The sequence below is a fragment of the Pagrus pagrus genome (assembly GCF_965226575.1).
Source record: "Pagrus pagrus genome assembly, chromosome: 12".
In the NCBI taxonomy this organism is placed as follows: Eukaryota; Metazoa; Chordata; class Actinopteri; order Spariformes; family Sparidae; genus Pagrus; species Pagrus pagrus.
In genome coordinates this window covers 27,278,063-27,298,066 of record NC_140196.1, presented here as the reverse complement: position 1 = coordinate 27,298,066, position 20,004 = coordinate 27,278,063, and the positions used below count along the sequence as shown (strand labels likewise).

At 39.5% G+C, this 20,004-nt stretch overlaps 1 protein-coding gene across 3 annotated transcripts; it reads left to right on the top strand.

Moving 5' to 3' along the window:
• Nucleotides 1-7,225: 7,225 nt before the first annotated feature.
• cahz (carbonic anhydrase) lies at nt 7,226-17,979 on the top strand. 3 transcript variants are annotated; one of them, XM_084369163.1, is made up of 8 exons: nt 7,226-7,318; nt 8,238-8,294; nt 9,461-9,658; nt 11,783-11,901; nt 12,807-12,899; nt 13,081-13,143; nt 13,620-13,775; nt 17,651-17,979. In XM_084369163.1, the coding sequence occupies exons 2-8, from the start codon at nt 8,261-8,263 to the stop codon at nt 17,768-17,770; spliced, it is 783 nt and encodes a 260-aa protein (XP_084225289.1). In that variant the 5' UTR covers nt 7,226-7,318; nt 8,238-8,260; the 3' UTR covers nt 17,771-17,979. The 3 variants fall into 3 exon arrangements, with proteins under 3 accessions (XP_084225289.1, XP_084225290.1, XP_084225291.1); XM_084369164.1 differs by having other exon boundaries at nt 7,237-7,318; nt 8,190-8,294; XM_084369165.1 differs by lacking the exon at nt 7,226-7,318 and adding an exon at nt 7,777-8,114.
• The last annotated feature ends 2,025 nt before the right edge of the window (nt 17,980-20,004 follow it).

The window sequence follows — 20,004 nt, the reverse complement described above, 5'->3', positions numbered from 1 at the left end:
AGTTTTTTTTACACCACAAAATGAAAAAGACAAAAAAATTACAAAATAAGCAGCACAAGTTCTGGGCCCATGAAAAAGGTCAACGAAGCAAAACTAACAGAATGAATGTATTCAATTATCATTCAACCAGATTTGTCCAACAACATGATGGTAGTAGTAGTAGGCCCTTTATGCTACAGTAACATTTCATAAATGTGTGAATAAATGAATAAAAAAACATAAAATGAAAACTAGGTGAGGTGCAGAGCATCAATTCAGGAGTCTCACAGCCTGAGGAAAGAAACTGCTCCGTAGTCTGGTGGTATCACTGATGCTCGGTAGATGGATTCTAATGATGTTCTGGGTGATTTAATCAACCACAATAGAGCCTTGTCCTGGGCCATTTTGCCAGTCTCCAGCCTGGATGCCTTCTATTGCTTCTCTATAAAAAGGTAACAGGAACTTGGCCAGGAAAATGAGCCTTTTTAAGGCTCCACCTCCGCTCCACTGATGTGTGTGTGTGTGTGTGTGTGTGTGTGTGTGTGTGTGTGTGTGTGTGTGTGTGTGTGTGTGTGTCTTTGCCTCCTTTTTCTAAAATCAACAATCAGCTCCTTGGTTCTGCTGACGTTGAGCAGTAGATTGCTCTCTGTGCACCACTCAGCATGATTGTGGATTTCCTCCCAATATGAACTCTCATCATTGTTTATAATGCGGCCCATGATGGTGGTGTCCTCTGAATGTTTCACAGTAGAGCTGACTTGATGTCTGGGAATACAGTCATAGGTGTATAGTGTGAACAGGAGGGGGCAGAGCACACAGCCCTGGGGGTCTCCGGTGCCAATCCAAAATATCTGGGGTTATTGAATTGCAGAATGAGATACTTGACAGAGGCACTCTCAGCATCGGTACCTCAAGAAAAAGAAAATAGAACACCTTAAGATAAACTTAACTCAGAATAAAGCGTGTGTTGTATATAAGTTAAAGTAACATTATGTAATTTTTGTCTTGTAACAGGGTGAATGGAGTCTCTGTCACTTATTTCTGCACTATGTAACTTCAGTGACAGGGGAGGATTTCACATATACACGTTTACTACAACATACAAGTTTTAAAGACAACCTATAACATTGCTATGACGTAATGAGTTTTGTTTGTAGTGAGCACATACATTATGTCTGACAAGTTGTTACAGACATGGGATTTGTTTTTACAAAAGTGGTACTGCGCTCAGAGACTGTGGGGGGTGCCAAATCACACAAATTGCACACAAACTAAATGTGTGAGACACATAGATACTGAAGTGAATTCACTATGTGCATGGTGTACAAAACAAAAGCTATGTGATATTTTTCATTTGAAAGGATTATTATTCAGAGAGAAATGACCATCACTGGAAACCTTTGAGACTGAAGCACTAAGATGTGTGAGTGCAGGAAGGTTTCTGACATTTAAATTAGTTTGTGGCTGCAGGTGCCACTTCTTTTAAAACACATAAAAACAACAACAAAAAAAACAAAAAAATGGTTCCATACAGATCATCAGGCACAATCAACGTTATTTTTATGTTTTATAAAAGTCCCCAGCTACTTCAGTTGTTCAGGAGAGTGCTGTAACACTGTTTTGCTGTGAAGCTCCAAAAGTGTTTTGTAGACTACAAAACCTTACCTGACCTTCAATCAGCATAGGGGCGAGTAGATAATGACTGAATTTTCATTTCTGACTTTTAACCATATTTTTTGTCCTCTCTTAGAACATCAACCCACACATCAAGTTCTCTTGTGAACAGATAGAAGACACCAGTCCAACACACCTGTGTTATGTCAAGGCTGACAGGAGCAAGACAACCAGTGTGTAAAAAACACTCACACAGACTCCAACATCTGAACTTGACCTCTTACCACTACTTTTTCAGTTGGGTGGTGAGGAGCTTCCTACGCAGAGCACAACATCTTATCAGTGAGGAGGAAGACAGAAAGAGGGAGAGGCAGCAGGTCTGAAAGGCACCCAGGATGATTAGGAACCACCAGGAGTATACCTGCTTAAGAGGTCAGAGGTCATCGACCAACCTCACAAGAGCGTCTTTGAATAGAGACAGAAGTGACAATCATGAACGCTGTGAGTTGTGGGTGAATATTCTGAAAAAAGAAAGTAAGTGGATTGTTTGAAGTTTTTTTGTTTGTTTGTTGTTTTGGATGAAAATATTTCAGCAGCTTGTATAAAAGCAGAGCTGCTCCTGGTCAGAGAGGACAGTCTGCAGAGCCCTGCTCCTACTGGGGACCACAAACATACGGGTCCAAGTCAAGTCTCAAGTCCACAGTTATGTGATCTACAGTCACGGTCAAAAGTTTACATACACTTGTAAAGAAAATGTATATCATGTCAGTCTTCAGTTCCTGTGATTCCTACAGCTCTCATGTTTCTGTGATGGAATGCGTGGAACACAAACTACTCTGTCACAAAAACATTCATGAAGTTTGCTTTAAATCTAAATGTATTATAGGACTTCTGAAAATGTGCTGGCTCAAAAATATACATACAGTAACATGAACAATCACTTCTGGTGATTATAGAAAGTGTGAATCAAATGTTCTTTGTAGCATCTAAACTTCTTCTGAGTGATTCTGGTTGATAACAGCTGGTGACTTTTCTGGGCCCATTCTAACAGGACTTGTTTGATACAGCCATTAGACCCAGCCACAAACACTACAGTGGGAAAGTCTAAGGAGCTCAGCATTGATCTGAAAGAGCTCATTATTGATTTGAACAAGTCAGGAAAGTCACTTGGAGCCATTTCAAAGCAGTTACAGGTCCCAAGATCAACTGTACAAACAACTGTTTGTAAGTATAAAGTGCATGGCACAGTTGTGTCACTGCCACCATCAGAAAACACAAACTATCACCTGCTGCTGAGAGAAAACTGGTCAGGATGGTCAAGAGTCAACTAAAAAACCAAACCACCAAAAAGCAGGTCTGCAATGAATTAGAAGCTGCTGGAAGACATGTGACAGAGTCCACAGTCAGGTGTGTTTTACATCAACATGAGCTGAGAGGCTGCACTCCGAGAGCACCATACCTACTGTCGAGCATTGTGCTGGTAGTATTATGCTGTGGGGCTGTTCTGCTGCCAGTGGATCTGCTGCTCTAAAGAAAGTAAATGGAATAATGAAGAAGGAGGATTATCTCCAAATTCTTCAGGAAAACCTAAAATCATCAGCCAGAAAATTACATGGGGTGGAGTCTTGGGTGCAGTTGGGTGTTCCAACAGGACAATGATCCCAAACACACATCAGGAGTGGAAAATGGACTTGCATTTCTATAGTACTTTTCCAGTCTACAGATCTCTCAAAGATTGTGTCTAGAGGAGAGGTTAAAAATTCATCCAGAGGACGACCAGAAGCTTGTGGATGGATATCAAAAGAACCTAACTGAGGTGAAAATGGCCGAGAGACATTTAACCAAATATTAGAATTACTGTATGTATATTTTTGATCCAGCAGATTTGGTCACATTTTCAGAAGACCTATAATAAATTCATTATTGAACCAAACTTCATGAATGTTTTTGTGACAAAGTAGTTTGTGTTCCACTCATTCATCACAGAAACATAAGAGCTGTAGGAATCACTGGAACTGAAGACTGACATGATATACATGTTCTTTACAAGTGGATGTAAACTACTGGTGGCGACTATAAGTCTGACTGGAGTCCAAGTCTCTAAAGCTTTGCTTGCTACGATTAAAATACAATATATAACACCTATACAAGTACTCATACCCTTATCACTGAGCGTGTGTGTGTATCAGTGCATCAGTGGAGTTTTATTCATTTCCTGAGCCTTTGTCTACAATCTGTATGCATATACAGCTTAACATTAGACATCAGTTGATGCTGGCAATTCTCTCATATTTAAAATCACATGTACTTGCATACATGCATATGCAGACAATATGATATGCATACTAGCTGGCATTTTGATCATATTTTATAAAATTCTACCATGACTTGTATTTCAGGATTTGCTGTCCTTAGATCAAAACTTATAATATAATATTCTGAAAGTGATGTTTGAAAGATAAATTATTTGTCCTCTATTAGGGTTCCTACTTTATTGTGCACAATGTAGATGGTGTTTAATTGAAACATAGTTTCTGATACTGATAAATGGATTCAATACCTCTGCTCACCAGGACAATGATGAGGACAAGCAGCCCCCAGAGCAAGAATTAATTGAGATGTGAGTCAATGAATGCATGTCAACCAATGGACCTGATCAGTGACTGTAAAAAAAAAAAAAAAGCTTAATATCTGGCATACCAGACAGAGAACTATGATCTATACTAGATTAATAAAAACATAGCAGCAGTGAGTCTCACTACTATCTCCTATTGAGCCACAAGATGGCAGCAAATAACAGGTGTATTCAACAACTGTACTGGTCCATATAGGACGTCAAGTCAGTTTAATTTTGAATGCCCGATATCACCAATGAATCAGGATATCTACAGTCTGTATAACATCCATAGGACATCCTGTATTTTAAAAAGATGTACACCAGGTGGTGACTCAGAAGACATCTCTGTTGTTATTGTGCAGTAAAACATTTACTATAAATAATACCAGATTGGATGAAGACTAATGCTATGGTATTAGTAAGCACCTCCATCTATGAGTCAATTCAGCATGCTTTACTGAAAGCATTAAAACCAGATATCAAAGAAACACAAAGCGATATAAAGACAAATGTAAATATGATTTTAAAAGAGTAGGAAGATAAAAATAAACTTGAATAGAAAAAGCTGTAGAGCTGTTCTGTATCTGTTTTTCTGTAAAAACAACAAGCCCTATAAGCTAAAAGCTTGCTGATTTAACCCAACCCAACTTCAATGGTTTGCAGTGATATCCTGTTTGATTTTTGTTACCTTATTTGAATTACTTTTGTGTGGTAATGCAGCTGACATTGCTGTTGGAGCCTATCAAAAGGGCTACTGCTGTGTTGCATTAAGGAGGTGCTGGGGGAAAATCAAACAAGAGATCACACATGAATATTCTCATGACATGAGTTTGTTGAGAGGGGCTTTGAACAAATGTAATGTATGGTGAAAAGAGAACATGAAGCTGAGAATCCTTGCCTTCAAAATGTAGCTGATTAGCAACTGATTCTTACTAAATACATAATATAACAAGTCATCAACAGTGTCTTTAAAGGGGGATATGGGAAGAATTAAGTCTAAAACACTGAAATGAACTTACAGTCAGTGAAGAAAATTAAGAAAAAACTGTTGCACAGATGTCTAATGAGGTTAGCATGCTAACCAGCTAGCCCTGCCTGTTCTGTCCTGTAGTACCACTTTGTACCACAAGTGGTATAGTCCAATAGTAGGACGCCTATAGTTTCAGCTGGGGACAGCCTTATATTCCATCAGCAAAGTTTTTTTTTAACTTTCAGTGTAATAAATGAACAAAATAAGCTAACTGTCAAGTAAGGAAATCCTCAATTCACTGAGTAAAATGTGAAAATATTCTTACTTTTGGTTTACTGAAAACCACCTGTGCACAGCGTGGAGTTTCAAAGCCTCAACAGCTGGGCGCAAATGTTGAAGTTTGGGAGGGCTAACAGTTGGCATGCCTTTAATTCTTCTTTTAATCCCCAATTGTCATTGGTGAAGAAGTACTATAGCTAGCTTAAGGCACAGAAAATGATGCTGCTTATGGCCACATGACCACTGTGGGGTGCAAAACAAGCAAGTCAATGGTTTATATGCAAGATGTACCACCTGTCAAAATCATACCCCACACTCCAAACTAACTTGGGGCAGCATATTATCATAAAGTTGTAGTGTCTAGCACTATCATAAGGATCGATTAAATGCACAGTTTTTATACGTTACTAAATAGCCAAAGTTATCATTAACATCTGTACTAGAGAAAATGTTAAAGGTTCAGCATCAAACTGCAACCCTTTACTTGGAAAGCCTCGTCTCCAGTTTTGGAAATCAGCTCCAATGTTACCTCTGTTTCTGTCATGTCCTTTCTTTGACGTGCTTTCTGCCACGAGAGGCCGGTGGGGATGATGATAAAGGTTGCTTGCCAAGAGCTTCAGCCAGAAGCAGCGCAGCACCGACAGGGAAGCAGAGCATTGTACTGCTAAACGGTACTGACAGCAAGATGTGTTTTAGACATCTGAAAGAAGGTACACCTAAAAAAAACAGACAGCTCTCTGCTGTGGCACTACATTCCTTCAACTGTACAACGTCTGTATTCCTACACACAAGTGCAGCTGTGCCTGCAGTGCACTGGTTTTTTTTTTGTTTTTTTTTTAGGTGTGCCTTCATTAAAGGATAACTACCGTTTTTTACAACCTGGACCTTATTTCTGGCAAAATATATGGTCATTTACTCACCCAGATAACTTTGGTGTCATTCGGTGTCGTTCGGACGAAATTAGATCCAGTGTATCGGCGATATATCCATATATGTTGATAACGGACGAGCCCGGACTCAGAGGCTAATAGCGCTAGCGTATCATGACAAAATATTGATGAAATGAACTAGTTTCGTGGCAGATAATGTGTTATATAGAGGCTGTGTGTCGCTGCCCCGTCTCTCCCATTATATGGATATATCGCCGCTACACTGGATCTAATTTCGTCCAAACGACACCGAATGACACCAAAGTTATCTGGGTGAGTAAATGACCATATATTTTGCCAGAAATAAGGTCCAGGTTGTAAAAAACGGTAGTTATCCTTTAAGGTGGCTAAAATACATCTTGCTGTCGGTACTGTTGAGCAGTACAATGCTCTGCTTTAACTGGTGGTGCTACATGCTGCTTCTACACAGAGGGGGAGAGCTGACAGTATACTGCATGTAATACACTGACTAGGGATAAGAACCTCATATAACTTGCAGAGGTTACGGCATCAGATTAATCGAAGAGAATCAAATTCATTTTTTAATTGCTTGACAGCCCTAATTACAATATTATAAAAACTGTATTACATTTTTTTTAAGCAATGAACATTTGTACATGAATGGATTAAAGAGAAAAAACATGTTGATTGGACATTCTCCCCCTTAGTACTGTAAAATAATTAATAGTGTAAATATATTTTTTTAGAGTTGGACTTTTTGGACTTTTTTTTTCTTATTTCGGTTACATATCTTACATTAGAATGTCATGCCACATAGTATGACCTGCTAACAGTTCCTGTTGTGTTGCCATGGATACAGTTGTCTGGATACCTGACAAGTAAGGAAAATAATATGATATGAAATGATAGTTCAATGTATTTTTGTATGTTAACCCACAACAGACATCAGAGGAAGTATCATCGGAAAGAGTGAGTCCTGCTGAATCCACCAGTTATTTGTGTTATTATCTGTGCTTCCTGGTTTGAAGGCTTGTGTTATGACATAGGCCTACTGAAAAGAAGGGTCCTGATTTTTTACACTGGCCCTATTAATTATGAAGTAGTAGTAGTAGTAGTAGTAGTAGTAGTAGTATTGTCTGTGTCTGTGTGCTTTGTGTGTTTGCTTTAACTCATTTTTGACAGGAGAAACATGAATAAAAATCAGCGAAACATTAGGACACTGAGAGTCAGGGTGGGGGTGGGGGGGATTGAGGGCTCTGCTTCAGACCCCCAAAAGGCTTTGTACGGCCCTGCAGTGAGCCACAGGCATGCACATACCATGCCGTACGCAGCCTTCATAAAGTCGTATCCCAGGGACTGGATAACACGATGAATGAAGGCTGGCAAGAGGTGAAAAGAAAATGTGGATTTCAGGATATTGCGCTAGAAATCCTCACAGCGATGCAGCTCCAGACTCTGGAACCGCACTGATCCCGGAACAGACGTGAGAGCAGCGCGGGGTGTGAGGATGGATAGGATGGATGTGTGAGGATGATGTGCACGCATCATGGACTAATCCATCTCTGCTAGCAGAGGATAGACTCTGGCTCGAAGTCAACCCCGCATCTCTGCAAAAATCTCTGGATATTCCGAAGGGGAGCTGGAGGGCAGGGAGGCAGAGGAGAGCGGGAGAGGTGGACGGCACCATCGCATCTCTGGATGGCTGCCTGCACTGTCCTCCTGATTGACCGGCCCGTTGAAGGACCGGCAAGCCAAACCCACCGCTGTGAGGGCTGACAGCTATATAAAGCCTGGCAGCGGCTGTCTGTCATCACATCATCGTGTTCTGCCTCTTCTGCAGCGCGTCGATCTGCGGACTGACTTGGATTACCTTTCTCTCTGTGGTCAGGATAGCACACAGAAGCAGCAGCCATGTCTCATGGATGGGGATACGGACCAACAAACGGTGAGGATCTCACAGCATCCAGCCCGGTTTCTATGTAACAGGTCCAGAACATGCTGCCTCACTGTGAACACGGTGTGGGCTCCTGTGGTCACTCATTCACCTCCTCAGTAACACTGCCATTAAATAGTCATCACCACAGCAGGCTGCTTCTTAACTTCAGGAGAACTGAACAGAACCTTACAGTTTCTGATGAACATGTTCTGTTGGCTGCAGCCCGGTCCGGTCCGGTCCGGAGCTACATAAACATATGGCAAACTTTTAATAAGATAAACTAATGCAGGAGTTTCATGTTCCCCACAGAGTTAACAGCATGTGGACTGGCTCCAGCATTAACATGCTTTACATTAATGCATCAGTCAGGCCTGTGTTAATGTTTCACCTCAGTATTAATAGATTATATGTATTATGAATATTTAATTGTAGCAGGATCTGAAAATAGCTTCTAAGAAGTCAACAGAAGTGAGGATAGAGTTAGTGTGAGATACTTTACGTCTACTTCTTTACTTCTATTTTACTTCATATTGTTTCGTTTTTTAATAATGTTGCCTAAACAGTAATGTAGTAAAAATAATATAACAGGGGGTTATCATACTGAAAAGGACATTCTGCATACTGATTTCTTTAACTTTTGTACTTTCAGTACATGTTTCTGATATTTCTTCCTTCCAGTGAGTTCTCCTGTTGTTGTTATTATTGTTTTTATGTTTAGTACCTGATCTGAATATCACACTGCTGCTCAGTAAGATAGAGTAGGTGTTTTATGGAATCCAGTTTTCTAAGTAATTGTAAAGGTTGCTAAAGCCTCTTGCAACTTAACAATAAGCAATTGCTTAATAAATGTTTTATAAAGTATTTCATGGTTTAACGATCAAATATTAAGTTAGGTTTAATTAACTATAAATTTTCATTAATGATGGTTACCTTGTTATTTTTCTGTTGTGGTATCATGTGAAGTATCTGAATACTTCTTTACACTTCATACTACAGCAGTAATCTAAGCAAGCAGCACAACAGAAGCAGGGGGAAAAAGGAAAATTAGAAATTTTAGTCATAAATCTTGTAGGTTGGTGTGGAAGTGCTCCATGCATAGGAAATAATAGAGTGGAGCGGAACACCCAGAGTGGTATTAACGTATACTTTGTTATCACTTGAATATGTATTTGTAGGACCTGACAGATGGGGAGATGATTTTCCTGTAGCCAACGGGCCCAGGCAGTCTCCGATCAACATTGTCCCCAAGGAGGCCCAATATGACTCCTCTCTGAAGCCTCTCAAGCTTAGGTATGACCCCTCCAACTCCAGCGGCATTCTCAACAACGGACACTCCTTCCAGGTGGACTTTGTGGACGACACAAACAGTTCCAGTAAGCATGTATTTTTATTGCAAAAGCAAATATTAATAGAATAGAATAGAATAGAATAGAATAGAATAGATTAGAATAGAATTTACGTTTCAGTATTACTTTTAGTAAGTTTACTAAGTTTATCTGGCTGTCTTGTTTATGCCTCACCCTGCTGTATTCACTGACTGTAGCCGATAAGAGCCTCTGATGATGTCAGTCCACCCTGATAAGCCTCATCGTTATCTGGAGGTCAACAGGACTTCTGCACCGCCTTGCTCTGTTGCGCTGATGCTGTTTATTCAACATTACCATATCAGTATGGATTAAATAAATACATCTAAAAAAAATGAATGAAGAATCAATTTATAAAATGTACACTCTCTAAGTTAATTAGAGTTCCAAATATTGACCCAACCCTTATGATTTAAAACAGCAGCAGCAGCAGCAGCAGTTTCTAGGAATGAACAGAAGGAAGTTAGCATGAACAGCCAGTTACAATGAATAAGCATCATGACATGACAGACAAAGAAAGGTGCAACAGAGAGTGAAACTATCAAGTGACAATCAAATTAAAGTGAGTGACTCAAAATATCAATCTGATTTTATTACATAAATTCAATGTTGTCAAAGTGTCACAAATATTAATAATAATAAATTAAATTAATGAGGATGTGTACATAAGCTTTATGTGTTAAGTCAATTACTATAAATTTAAAGGGTACTTCTACATAAACATAATGTGTTATTTAAGTGCTCATTATTCATGATGTGCTTATAAAAGTAATAGATTTCAAATAGGTTTTAAAGTCTTCTGTAATAAAACACACATGTAGTAATTATATTTACACGAAGTCCAATAAATCCCAGCAATGTAGCACGAATATGTTAAAACACTGTGCGTATTGTCTGGTTAGGTTAAGGCACAGAAACACCTGGTTAGGGTTAGAAACAGATCATTGTTTTGGCTTAAAATCCACAAAGCAGGCTGGACATTTCCCAATTTCTCATCAAAAATATTCAATTTTTGTCGTCACAAACATGTCCCAAGATATCCCTAAAATATCCAGTGGTGTCTCACTTACAAATGTTGAAATGCAGTATCCCTGTGGTGACTGGTTTATTAGCCTTCTCACCTAGCTTAACTCCACCACCATCCCCTCCGCAAAACAATAATAAGCAGTATGTGTAATGTGTGATATGACACATACAAGTGCGAACCACAAACTGACTCAACATGATGAAAAACTTGTGTTTGGCCCATGACATCTAACCTACTTAATAGAGTTAGATAAAAAATTTAAATATAACTAAAAAACCTGCAGTCACTTTTAGGCAAATTTATTTCTCTTTGAGTGAACTTCAGTGGGTCAGCATTGCACTTCTATTAAGTCTGGAGACACACGAGACAGAATAGAAACAAAATGGTCAAAATTCACTGACATTATCAGTGTTTTTTGATTAACAAAGCTCCTCCAGACTCCACCAACTGTTTTAAACTGAACTGAGTTGCACTAACCATAACCTTTACCCACAACTGACCCTTTCAATTTGGTGGATTTCCCCTTCAAAAAGATGTCGCAGTGGTGGACACTATAGGGACTTTAAGGGACAGGTATAGTAGAAGGACAAACATTCTAACCGGTTGCTGTGTGGGCTACAACGTCAGGAAGTGTTGAGAGTGCCATAGCTGTCCTTTCAACCTTAAAGTCTAGTATTTCACTAACAGAGGACAGAACATGGTTCTCTGTGTTCTGCGACTGCCACTCTGACTTCTTTGAAGGAACTGGACCACAGCAACAAAAGGATAACATTTAAATAGCAAAGGCATTAAAATGAAAAATAAACAGGTGGAGTTAAATGGAACATATACATACAGATCCCACCATGTCATTACTGTCTATAATAATGTACAGGTAACTGACTACCATAGATTTACCTAATAATAAATAGAGAAGGCCATTTCTGAAGAAATTCCGCTGTCACTGCTGGCTGTTGAAATGTGGACGCTAAGCTGCATTGCTGACTTTGAAAGTTGAATAGAACGAATCATGTATGAAAGTTATTAATATGAATATTGTAAGGTTTGTTGAAAAGCATGAATTCCTGAGTGCATCTGTAATGATTCTGTTGTTGTGCTCCAACCAGCCCTGACCGGAGGTCCTATTTCTGGAACGTACCGTCTGAGGCAGTTTCATTTCCACTGGGGAGCCAGTGATGACAGAGGCTCTGAGCACACTGTCAACGGCATCAAGTTCCCCTGTGAGGTACTGAAGCTGCTGGAGTTACCTGAATGTGGATTTAAAGATGCTTACAACTACCACACACAGATCCTCAATACATGTTATGGTGTTAATGTTGGCTCTGCCCTGTCTTTGACAATAGGATTTTGGATTAAAAAATAATGATTCTAAAAGTAACAAATCTGTTCATAATGGCACTTTATAATAACAATCATTAATAAATGGTAACTTTATAGTAAATTAAACATTAGTTAATAGTTATGTAGCTGTTAATAAACAATGAAATGCTAAATAAACCATTCATTAAACACATTTAAAAATGTCAACTGATGTTTAGAATACTTTGTAAATGGTTAATTAACACTGTGTAGTTCATCATTGTTTGGATGGCCATTACAGTTAAATCTGATAAACTCTTAGAATTGCTTAATAAATGATTTATAAAGCACTTCATTGTTCGTTAACAGTCAAATAACTATTAATTGAAGTTTAATTAACTATATATTTACCATTTATTATTAATGTTTTTTACCAATGGTTACCAATGGTCCCCCCAACTAGAATTTGATTCATTGCAGTGTCGTATAGAAATATAACTTGAAAATACAGTATGAGAAGAAAGTTAGAGCTTTTCTTTAGTGGTGAGGATCTTCGGACAAGGAGGATCCCCACCACACGTGATCTCTCACCTTGTCATGGAGTGATAACATCAGCAGGGAAGATAAAGCCCTACTTATCATAGATGTGCATGCATCTTGTTTGGATCTTTAGTAATTGCACACTGAGGCTTACTAAACACAACACAGCTTTGAAAACAATTGCATCTGACTGGCTCTTTAGATCCAGTGTCATTATGTGTCAAATATCCACACTGTTTCTCATGTTAGGTTTTTGATAAGATGTAAAATTTGGCCTCTCTTCCTTCTCAGCTTCACCTGGTGCACTGGAACACTCAGTACCCCAGCTTTGGAGAGGCAGCCAGCCAGCCTGATGGACTTGCTGTGGTTGGGGTCTTTCTCAAGGTGAGTCATCAGTGACAGATCACTAACAATCCATCTGTCTGTGACTGCACTAGACGTGGGAAGGTGCTTTAAGTATTCATGCCCTGCATGGAGCTGTGTGAGGTTAAAAAAAAGGCCAAATAATGAAAACTGTATTTGAAAAAAGTTAAATGAAATTGTGTGCATCTATATTGTGCTTTAGATTGGTGCAGCCAACCCCAGGATTCAGAAAGTTTTGGATTCCTTGGATGCCATCAAGACCAAGGTAACAACACCAGTCCCAGAATTCTCAAAACACAACAATGACTGAATATAATCAAAGTAGATTTAAGAATAGTTTAGTTGTCATTATGCAGTACAAGATTGTATCGTACATTCCTGTTGCAATTCCTTAAACTACATACACACAAACAACAAAAACTGTACAGAATAATTCATAAATAATTATCAAGTCTGAAAAATAAACTCCTCATGGCGGAGTGGTGAGGATGAATCGAGGATTCTCACAGCCTGAGGAATGAAGCTGCTCTGGAGTCTGGCAGCAGATACTTTTGTATTATTAGATCAAACTGTTCATGCCAGTTTGTGATGTTTCCAGTCAGCATACTATGAATTTATCCTTTGTAAGTGTCCTTTAGAAGTGGACCTTTTTTCTCTGCTTAAATACAATTTAGAAGCTTGGGAAACTAACAACTCCTGCAACTGCTGTCCTTCCATCTTTCCTCTATTCGCTCGTTCCAGGGAAAACAGACCACCTTCCCTAACTTTGATCCAAAGACTCTCCTTCCTGCTTCTCTGGATTATTGGACCTATGATGGCTCTCTGACCACACCTCCCCTGTTGGAGAGTGTCACCTGGATCGTCCTCAAGGAGCCAATCGGTGTCAGCCCTGCACAGGTACTTAACGTGCTTCACATATAACGACTTGCTTTACCTAAATAAAATCAAACTGAGAAAAACCACACACAAACATTTGGCAAAGCTCCTGCACAGAAAATCAGGACGCAAGCAGCTGAATTGAAAGCAGAGCCAGCAAAGGTACGTATCTGATCACTGTTTACTGGTGATCTCATTAAGGTGATCAGTCTGCACTTTTGCTCTTTGTTTTCATCCAAATATTCAGTTAACATAAATTAATAAATGTGCCATTGACCTTCCACTTTGTTCTTAATAAAGCCATTATCTTATCTTATCTTATCTTATCTTATCTTATCTTATCTTATCTTGTCTTGTCTTGTCTTGATGACAAAGAAACAGAGCAAGCAAAAATAAAAGCCCTGTGGCTGGAACAGTACATTTTACCTAAGGATCAAAAGCCCTTGAACAGCTTGAGGCCACAGTGACATTTGTTTTAGCTATCACTGTTTTTAGATAGGAAGTTTGGTCTGCACTGTATCACAAAATAAATGTACAAATAAATGCAATACTGAACTTAAGTTCAAGAGCCAAACAACTGAACCGAAGCCACAGCTCGATTATACACTAGATATAATTCAAATATAGCTGGAAGGTCATATGGGTACGGATGTTTCAGTGCAAGTGTGTCTATGTGCATTAACAATCTCAGAGAGCCTGTGTGTAGTTGTGGTAGTCCTAAATACAGACATTTTTCTTGGCAGCTCAACTAGTGGTTTGTGGGTCCAATCATGTAGCCTGGTGTGACTGCTTCTGGATTCTCCAGTTGAAGCTGGTCCACTTTAAGTGTTCAGCTTAAAGTGAGAATGAAAGGCATTAGGGAGTCAGAGAAATGATAAACAAAATCTTCTCACCCTCAGGCAGATGTAAAGTCAGGTACGGTAAAACATTTGCAGCATTCCTTAACAACTGAAGTAGATGGGGACTTGTTTTATAAATGGCTCCATGTTCGGCGACTCTTGACGACCACTGACACGTGGTTCAGCTCATGCACCCACTTCAGATGGGGTCGCACTTACCAAGTCCCCATGACAGGGCTTGCCAGGCTTTGCAGCCAATTTTACGTAATGTGTAAATACATCGTCCTTGTGTTGCACTGGGCCCCAAACACATTTTTTTCCATAAGCTTACATTGTGAAAGAAGTGGCTGTAAAATGATGGATACATTTTTTTAGAGCGTCATAACCCCTGTGACTCGTTTCATAATTTGATCCATTCAGAAAGTCTAGAAGACCCACATGATCAAATTAACTTATTTTATTCACATTCAAGTTAGCCAGGGTTAAATCCTGGCTAAATCTGAAGTTATCTGGCTCAGCTAGCAGAACAGTATTTTAGCCTCATAGGCACTTTTTAATTTGGCAAATGTCTCATTCAGTGTCCGTGCATGGTTCAAGGAGGTGCAAGGTTTGTTGGCCCAAACATTGTCAAGGTCATGAGTGTAGGCAGTCGTTTCATGCTTTAGGGTAAGGTGCAGGGTGGGTCTGCACCACGAGTGCCTTGTGTTTCACTTAGATTGCACTGGCTGCTGGTATCTCCACTGGGCAGTTTGCACACTATCTCTTTACATAATTAATGCTGCCTTGCTGTATCTTCATGTGACATATGACCCACATAGTACAGTAGGTAACAGACTTCACTTCTCCTCCCTGAATAAAGCCGAGATGTACACTTGCGCTTGATGTAGAAATGAATACACTTATGCACTCAAGGACAGCTTTGTTCTCTCGCACTGCTGAGTGAGCCTGCTGAGGAAAATTAAATCCAAGCTCATCAGCTAGCTAAAGGCTAAATGGCTCCCAGAGGAGCTGTTGTTTATGCCACACTGCTGCTTTAGTCGTTTTGTGTGCGCCCACACACACACACACACACACACACACACACACACACACAGAGAGAGAGAGAGAGAAAGATCTTTCCACCTAACATGTGCTCTAGGTTCCAGTAGTTCAGATGTGGCCTGTTCTGCAGAGGTAATTGAAGGCCATCACAATTGTAGAACTCTCCATCCAGCTCATGCTGCCGTTGGGAGGGCTGTGTTTTATATCACCATGTGCACATGCAAGATAACCGACGCAGCAGGAGGGTGTGATGTGGCAGAAGCAAGTGAAGCAGCTGATTGCATTAAATATCACATTTCTGCTGTTAGCTCACTGTTTAACATGACTCAGGTAGTCACTGTTTTACTCCAGTCTCAGGACCTGAGCAGTAGTACTGGGAACGCTGCTCTATTGCTGGCCTGTTTTGTCTTACGCAAGTCAAAGTGCACTGAGGATACAAGAGCTCATGGGAAGGTTTCATCATTCTGGTTCCCAAGCAACACACACTCTGTGTTCCATTTGCATTTGAGAAATGAATTTATAACCAGAGAAAAAATGTTTTTTTGATTTGAAGTCAAGTTGGATAAATGGAAAGTTGTATATGTTGATAGCGCATGATCACAGATTGTTAATGATATAGCCCATTATTTTACAGTAGATGATAGATGTATTGTGTTTTTTAAAAAAGAAAAACACTCTCCTGGGTGTGTCTTTGGCTTTGAAAGGTCAGTTCTGCTGAATTTTCTGGCACCTCCCTACACATGGCCCTTCTGATAGCTATGCTGTATTCTGACTGATGAATGTTAGCCATGATAAACAGCAGAGCTACAACTGTGCACTGGCCTTTCCTCAAAGACGCACTCTCACCAGGAGATTCTCTCTCCTGTCCCCGTGCCGGGCATTGACCCTGAAGTTGTCCCAGGCATAAATTCATAGCAGCATCTCATTTATACTAAAAGTACGTACGGAAAGTGATCCATGTTTTCACCATTCGCCGTGCAGCCCGTTTGCCGCTTCTTCACTCGTTAGGTATGTGACGCAATAGGTCAACCGGATGAAGGTTCAGCAGCAAACAGTGCATATCACTCATGGAGTCAGACATACTCCCATCAATAAATCGATTCTCCCCTGGTGCTTGTATACTGGGACAATGGCAGTAGTCCAATTAAATGGCCTAATCGAGCTATGACCATAGCTCAACTTAAGTGTGCATGGAAACGTACTGACAGAGAGTCTGACACTGGCAGCTGGGTGGTTGGTTCTGGCTACCAGCAATGCAGAAATGCAATTGGTTGTCCATGCTTTGCTCTGTGGTGGTCAGACAGTATCCCTTATGTGCCCACACTGCGTGGCCTGCTCAAAAGCTTCTGCTTACTACATGTTGTCGTAACATACACAAGATATAAGGAAATAGATCAAAATCAAAATATGGTCAAGCAATTTTTTTATGAAGGTGAACTGTGTGACAAACAGCATTTTAATGAAGTATTGTCATATCGCAATCACAATATCTCTCAGAAAAATAGCAATATAAATCTTTAGCGTGTTGTGCAGCCCTACTCTCACTTACTCTTAAAAAATTCAAACTGAACACAGTCAGTTCAGAGAGGCACAGCCACATAAGAGCAATCATGTGGCTTGAATTTTAGTGGTGATGTAGCCAATTGTTTAGATTCTGATGTGAGTTGCCTTTAAATCAGCCCAGTTGCCAGGATAAAATATTGTCAGTTAAATGTTTCTGCAAACCATAATCAAATAGATCACTGAAATAGCATTGTCTCAGTTGAGCACAGCACACAGGTTTACTGATTTGAACTATGCCCTCAACACCTCCACTCTCAATCATTTGGAAATCCTGCTGTGCTCGTGCAGGTCATGATGGACTTATACAGTATATGTTGGAAACAACACATGGTATTTTTAGTGAAAGAAACAGGTTTGCATGACATTCCAGCTACTGCAAATGTGACTCAGTCGATGGAAGTCAGACCCTGATTATCTTTCTCCGTTTTTCCTCCGTCTCTTCTTCCTCATTAGATGGCCAAGTTCCGCAGCCTCCTGTTCACCGGAGAGGGAGAATCTCCATGCTGCATGGTGGACAACTACCGGCCTCCTCAGCCTCTGAAGGGCCGCTCGGTCCGCGCCTCCTTCAGATAAACCCCCGCTCATCTTCATAGCTTTCTTTCCTGCTTTCCCACTTACCTACTTACTCCCGTTGTTTTCCAAATGCAGTCCTTTTTCAGCTTATATTAGCCCTGTTGACATCAACTTGAAAAGTAGAATAAAAGCCCATCTGCCTACATGTTCTACCACATAGACTAACTGGATGTATCTTATATAAAATAACTTGACTTTTTACGCTTCGACATAGGCCCTGTTAACACTTGTCATTTCAAGTGTCCATAGTGTGTGCAAGCATTAAAATGCCTATATGACATATACATTTTCCACTCACAGACAAAGGAAGCCTAGAAAATGTGATCTATGCTAGCTAACACAGGTAAAAAAGACAAATGATGCAGCAAAATTGTTACTCCTGCTAAGACAGTCTGCGTCATCATAGACTAAATCTACTGAAAATAGAACTATAAATATTGTAAAAGTAGAAGTTATCCTTCTGTCATAAACCGCATTTGACAAGCACACCTAGCCCATCTGAGGTGAATGTAGGCCTAAATTCTAAACAATATACTTTTTTTAATCTTAATCCTAATATATTAAAAATGAATGCTCCTTTCAGTGCATTTCATTGTGTTGTGTATTGTGCCATAGACAACTGATCAGATTGTGAAAGCCAATGTTTTAATGGATGCCTGATTTTGTCAGTTTTAGACAAAGTCCTCATACTGAGTTTGGACTTGACATTTTTCAGTGTACGCTGTGGCCACAGCTCATCGATGGGCACTTCTATGCAAGTAAATTTTTAGACATACTGTATGAATGTTCTGGAACGATCCAGTATATTGTGAAGGACAGTCTTACCCAGTATTGGCTGATAGCACATCCATTCTTGGAAAATTAAGCTTTTATTTTTCTTTTTTTTTCACAAAAATCAGCAAAATGAGAAGCCGACTGACACATCTGCATTGCTGTGGTGATGGCTCTAGCCAAACCATTCTATCAGTGGCTCTACAGTGCAAGTGTCAATCCATTCATAATAAAAACTATAACAACTGAACTACCTATCACCACAGTGCATTATACATTGTCCTCGAGACTCATTTTAAAAAGAGCTGTTATTTATGACTATACATTAACACAAGCTAAAGTATCAACATAGAAGCTTTCATTAAATCAATATACTTTGTCTGCAGTGTCTACAGTGATTAACTGAAATCAGTGGCAGGTATTCAGAAGAGACCAGCGCAATGTGACTTTTTAGCTTTTATATCAATGTTATAAAAAATGAAATGTTATTAAAAAATCACTGTGTGGCTATTGTGAAACAAATGTAACCCTTTAATGTGTTTCATCAAAAACTGCTGTCAAATTACGAATGGAAATGTGTTGTGTGAATCTGTAATGTCATGAAGAATGTTTATCAATAAAAAACTTATAGCTCACAGATGTCTCAGACTTCCCTCCTTTCACACCAACTAGCATTGATTTGATAGTCAGACTTCAGAATTACTCAACAAACAGTGTTTCTTTGGTTACAAATAAGGTATTTTAGGCATGCTAGTGATTTTGGTTGCTCTCCTATTCCACCACTTTGGCCCATGATGAAATATTTCAATAACTACTGAAGATATTGCCATTTAACTTTGTACCAACATTTATGGTTTCTAGAAGATAAATCCTAAAGACTTGACAAAAGGTGATTTCCTCACTGCTTCTCTAGTGCCACCATGAGGCTGACATGTACGACTTTGAGTGAAATGTCTTAACTGATGAATTTGCCATGTAATTAGTAGTATCCGATGATGCATTGGAGTACCGTTGGTGATCCTCTGACTCTTCTTGTGGTGCATTACCAGGGCAGGTTTTTTAATTTATCCGATAGTTTATGATGAAAAAAAAACTGCAAAACTAAAAATATTCCAAACAGCCTCAGCTGCTATTTGTGTTTAGTGTCCACTAGCAAAATAGCATGCTAACATGCTAAAGCGAGCTGAGGAGCTACTTTTAATCACTTCATAGAGAGGTCTGTATTTTAGCCAATGGATCCCAGTCACCTGATTTAACCCCCAGGGTCACAGGATAAATTTGAGGCTGTGAGATAGTTTAATGGTAGGAAAGCAGAAAACTACAAGTTCCGTATCACAACTTTGTATTCCTCTTCTGGACATGTCTTTTCTTTTCTTTTCTTTTCTAGTTCTTATGTGAAATATTGGATAATTTTGCCATTTCAGGCATCAAATGGCTCTTTGATGGAACTTCTAAACCCAATC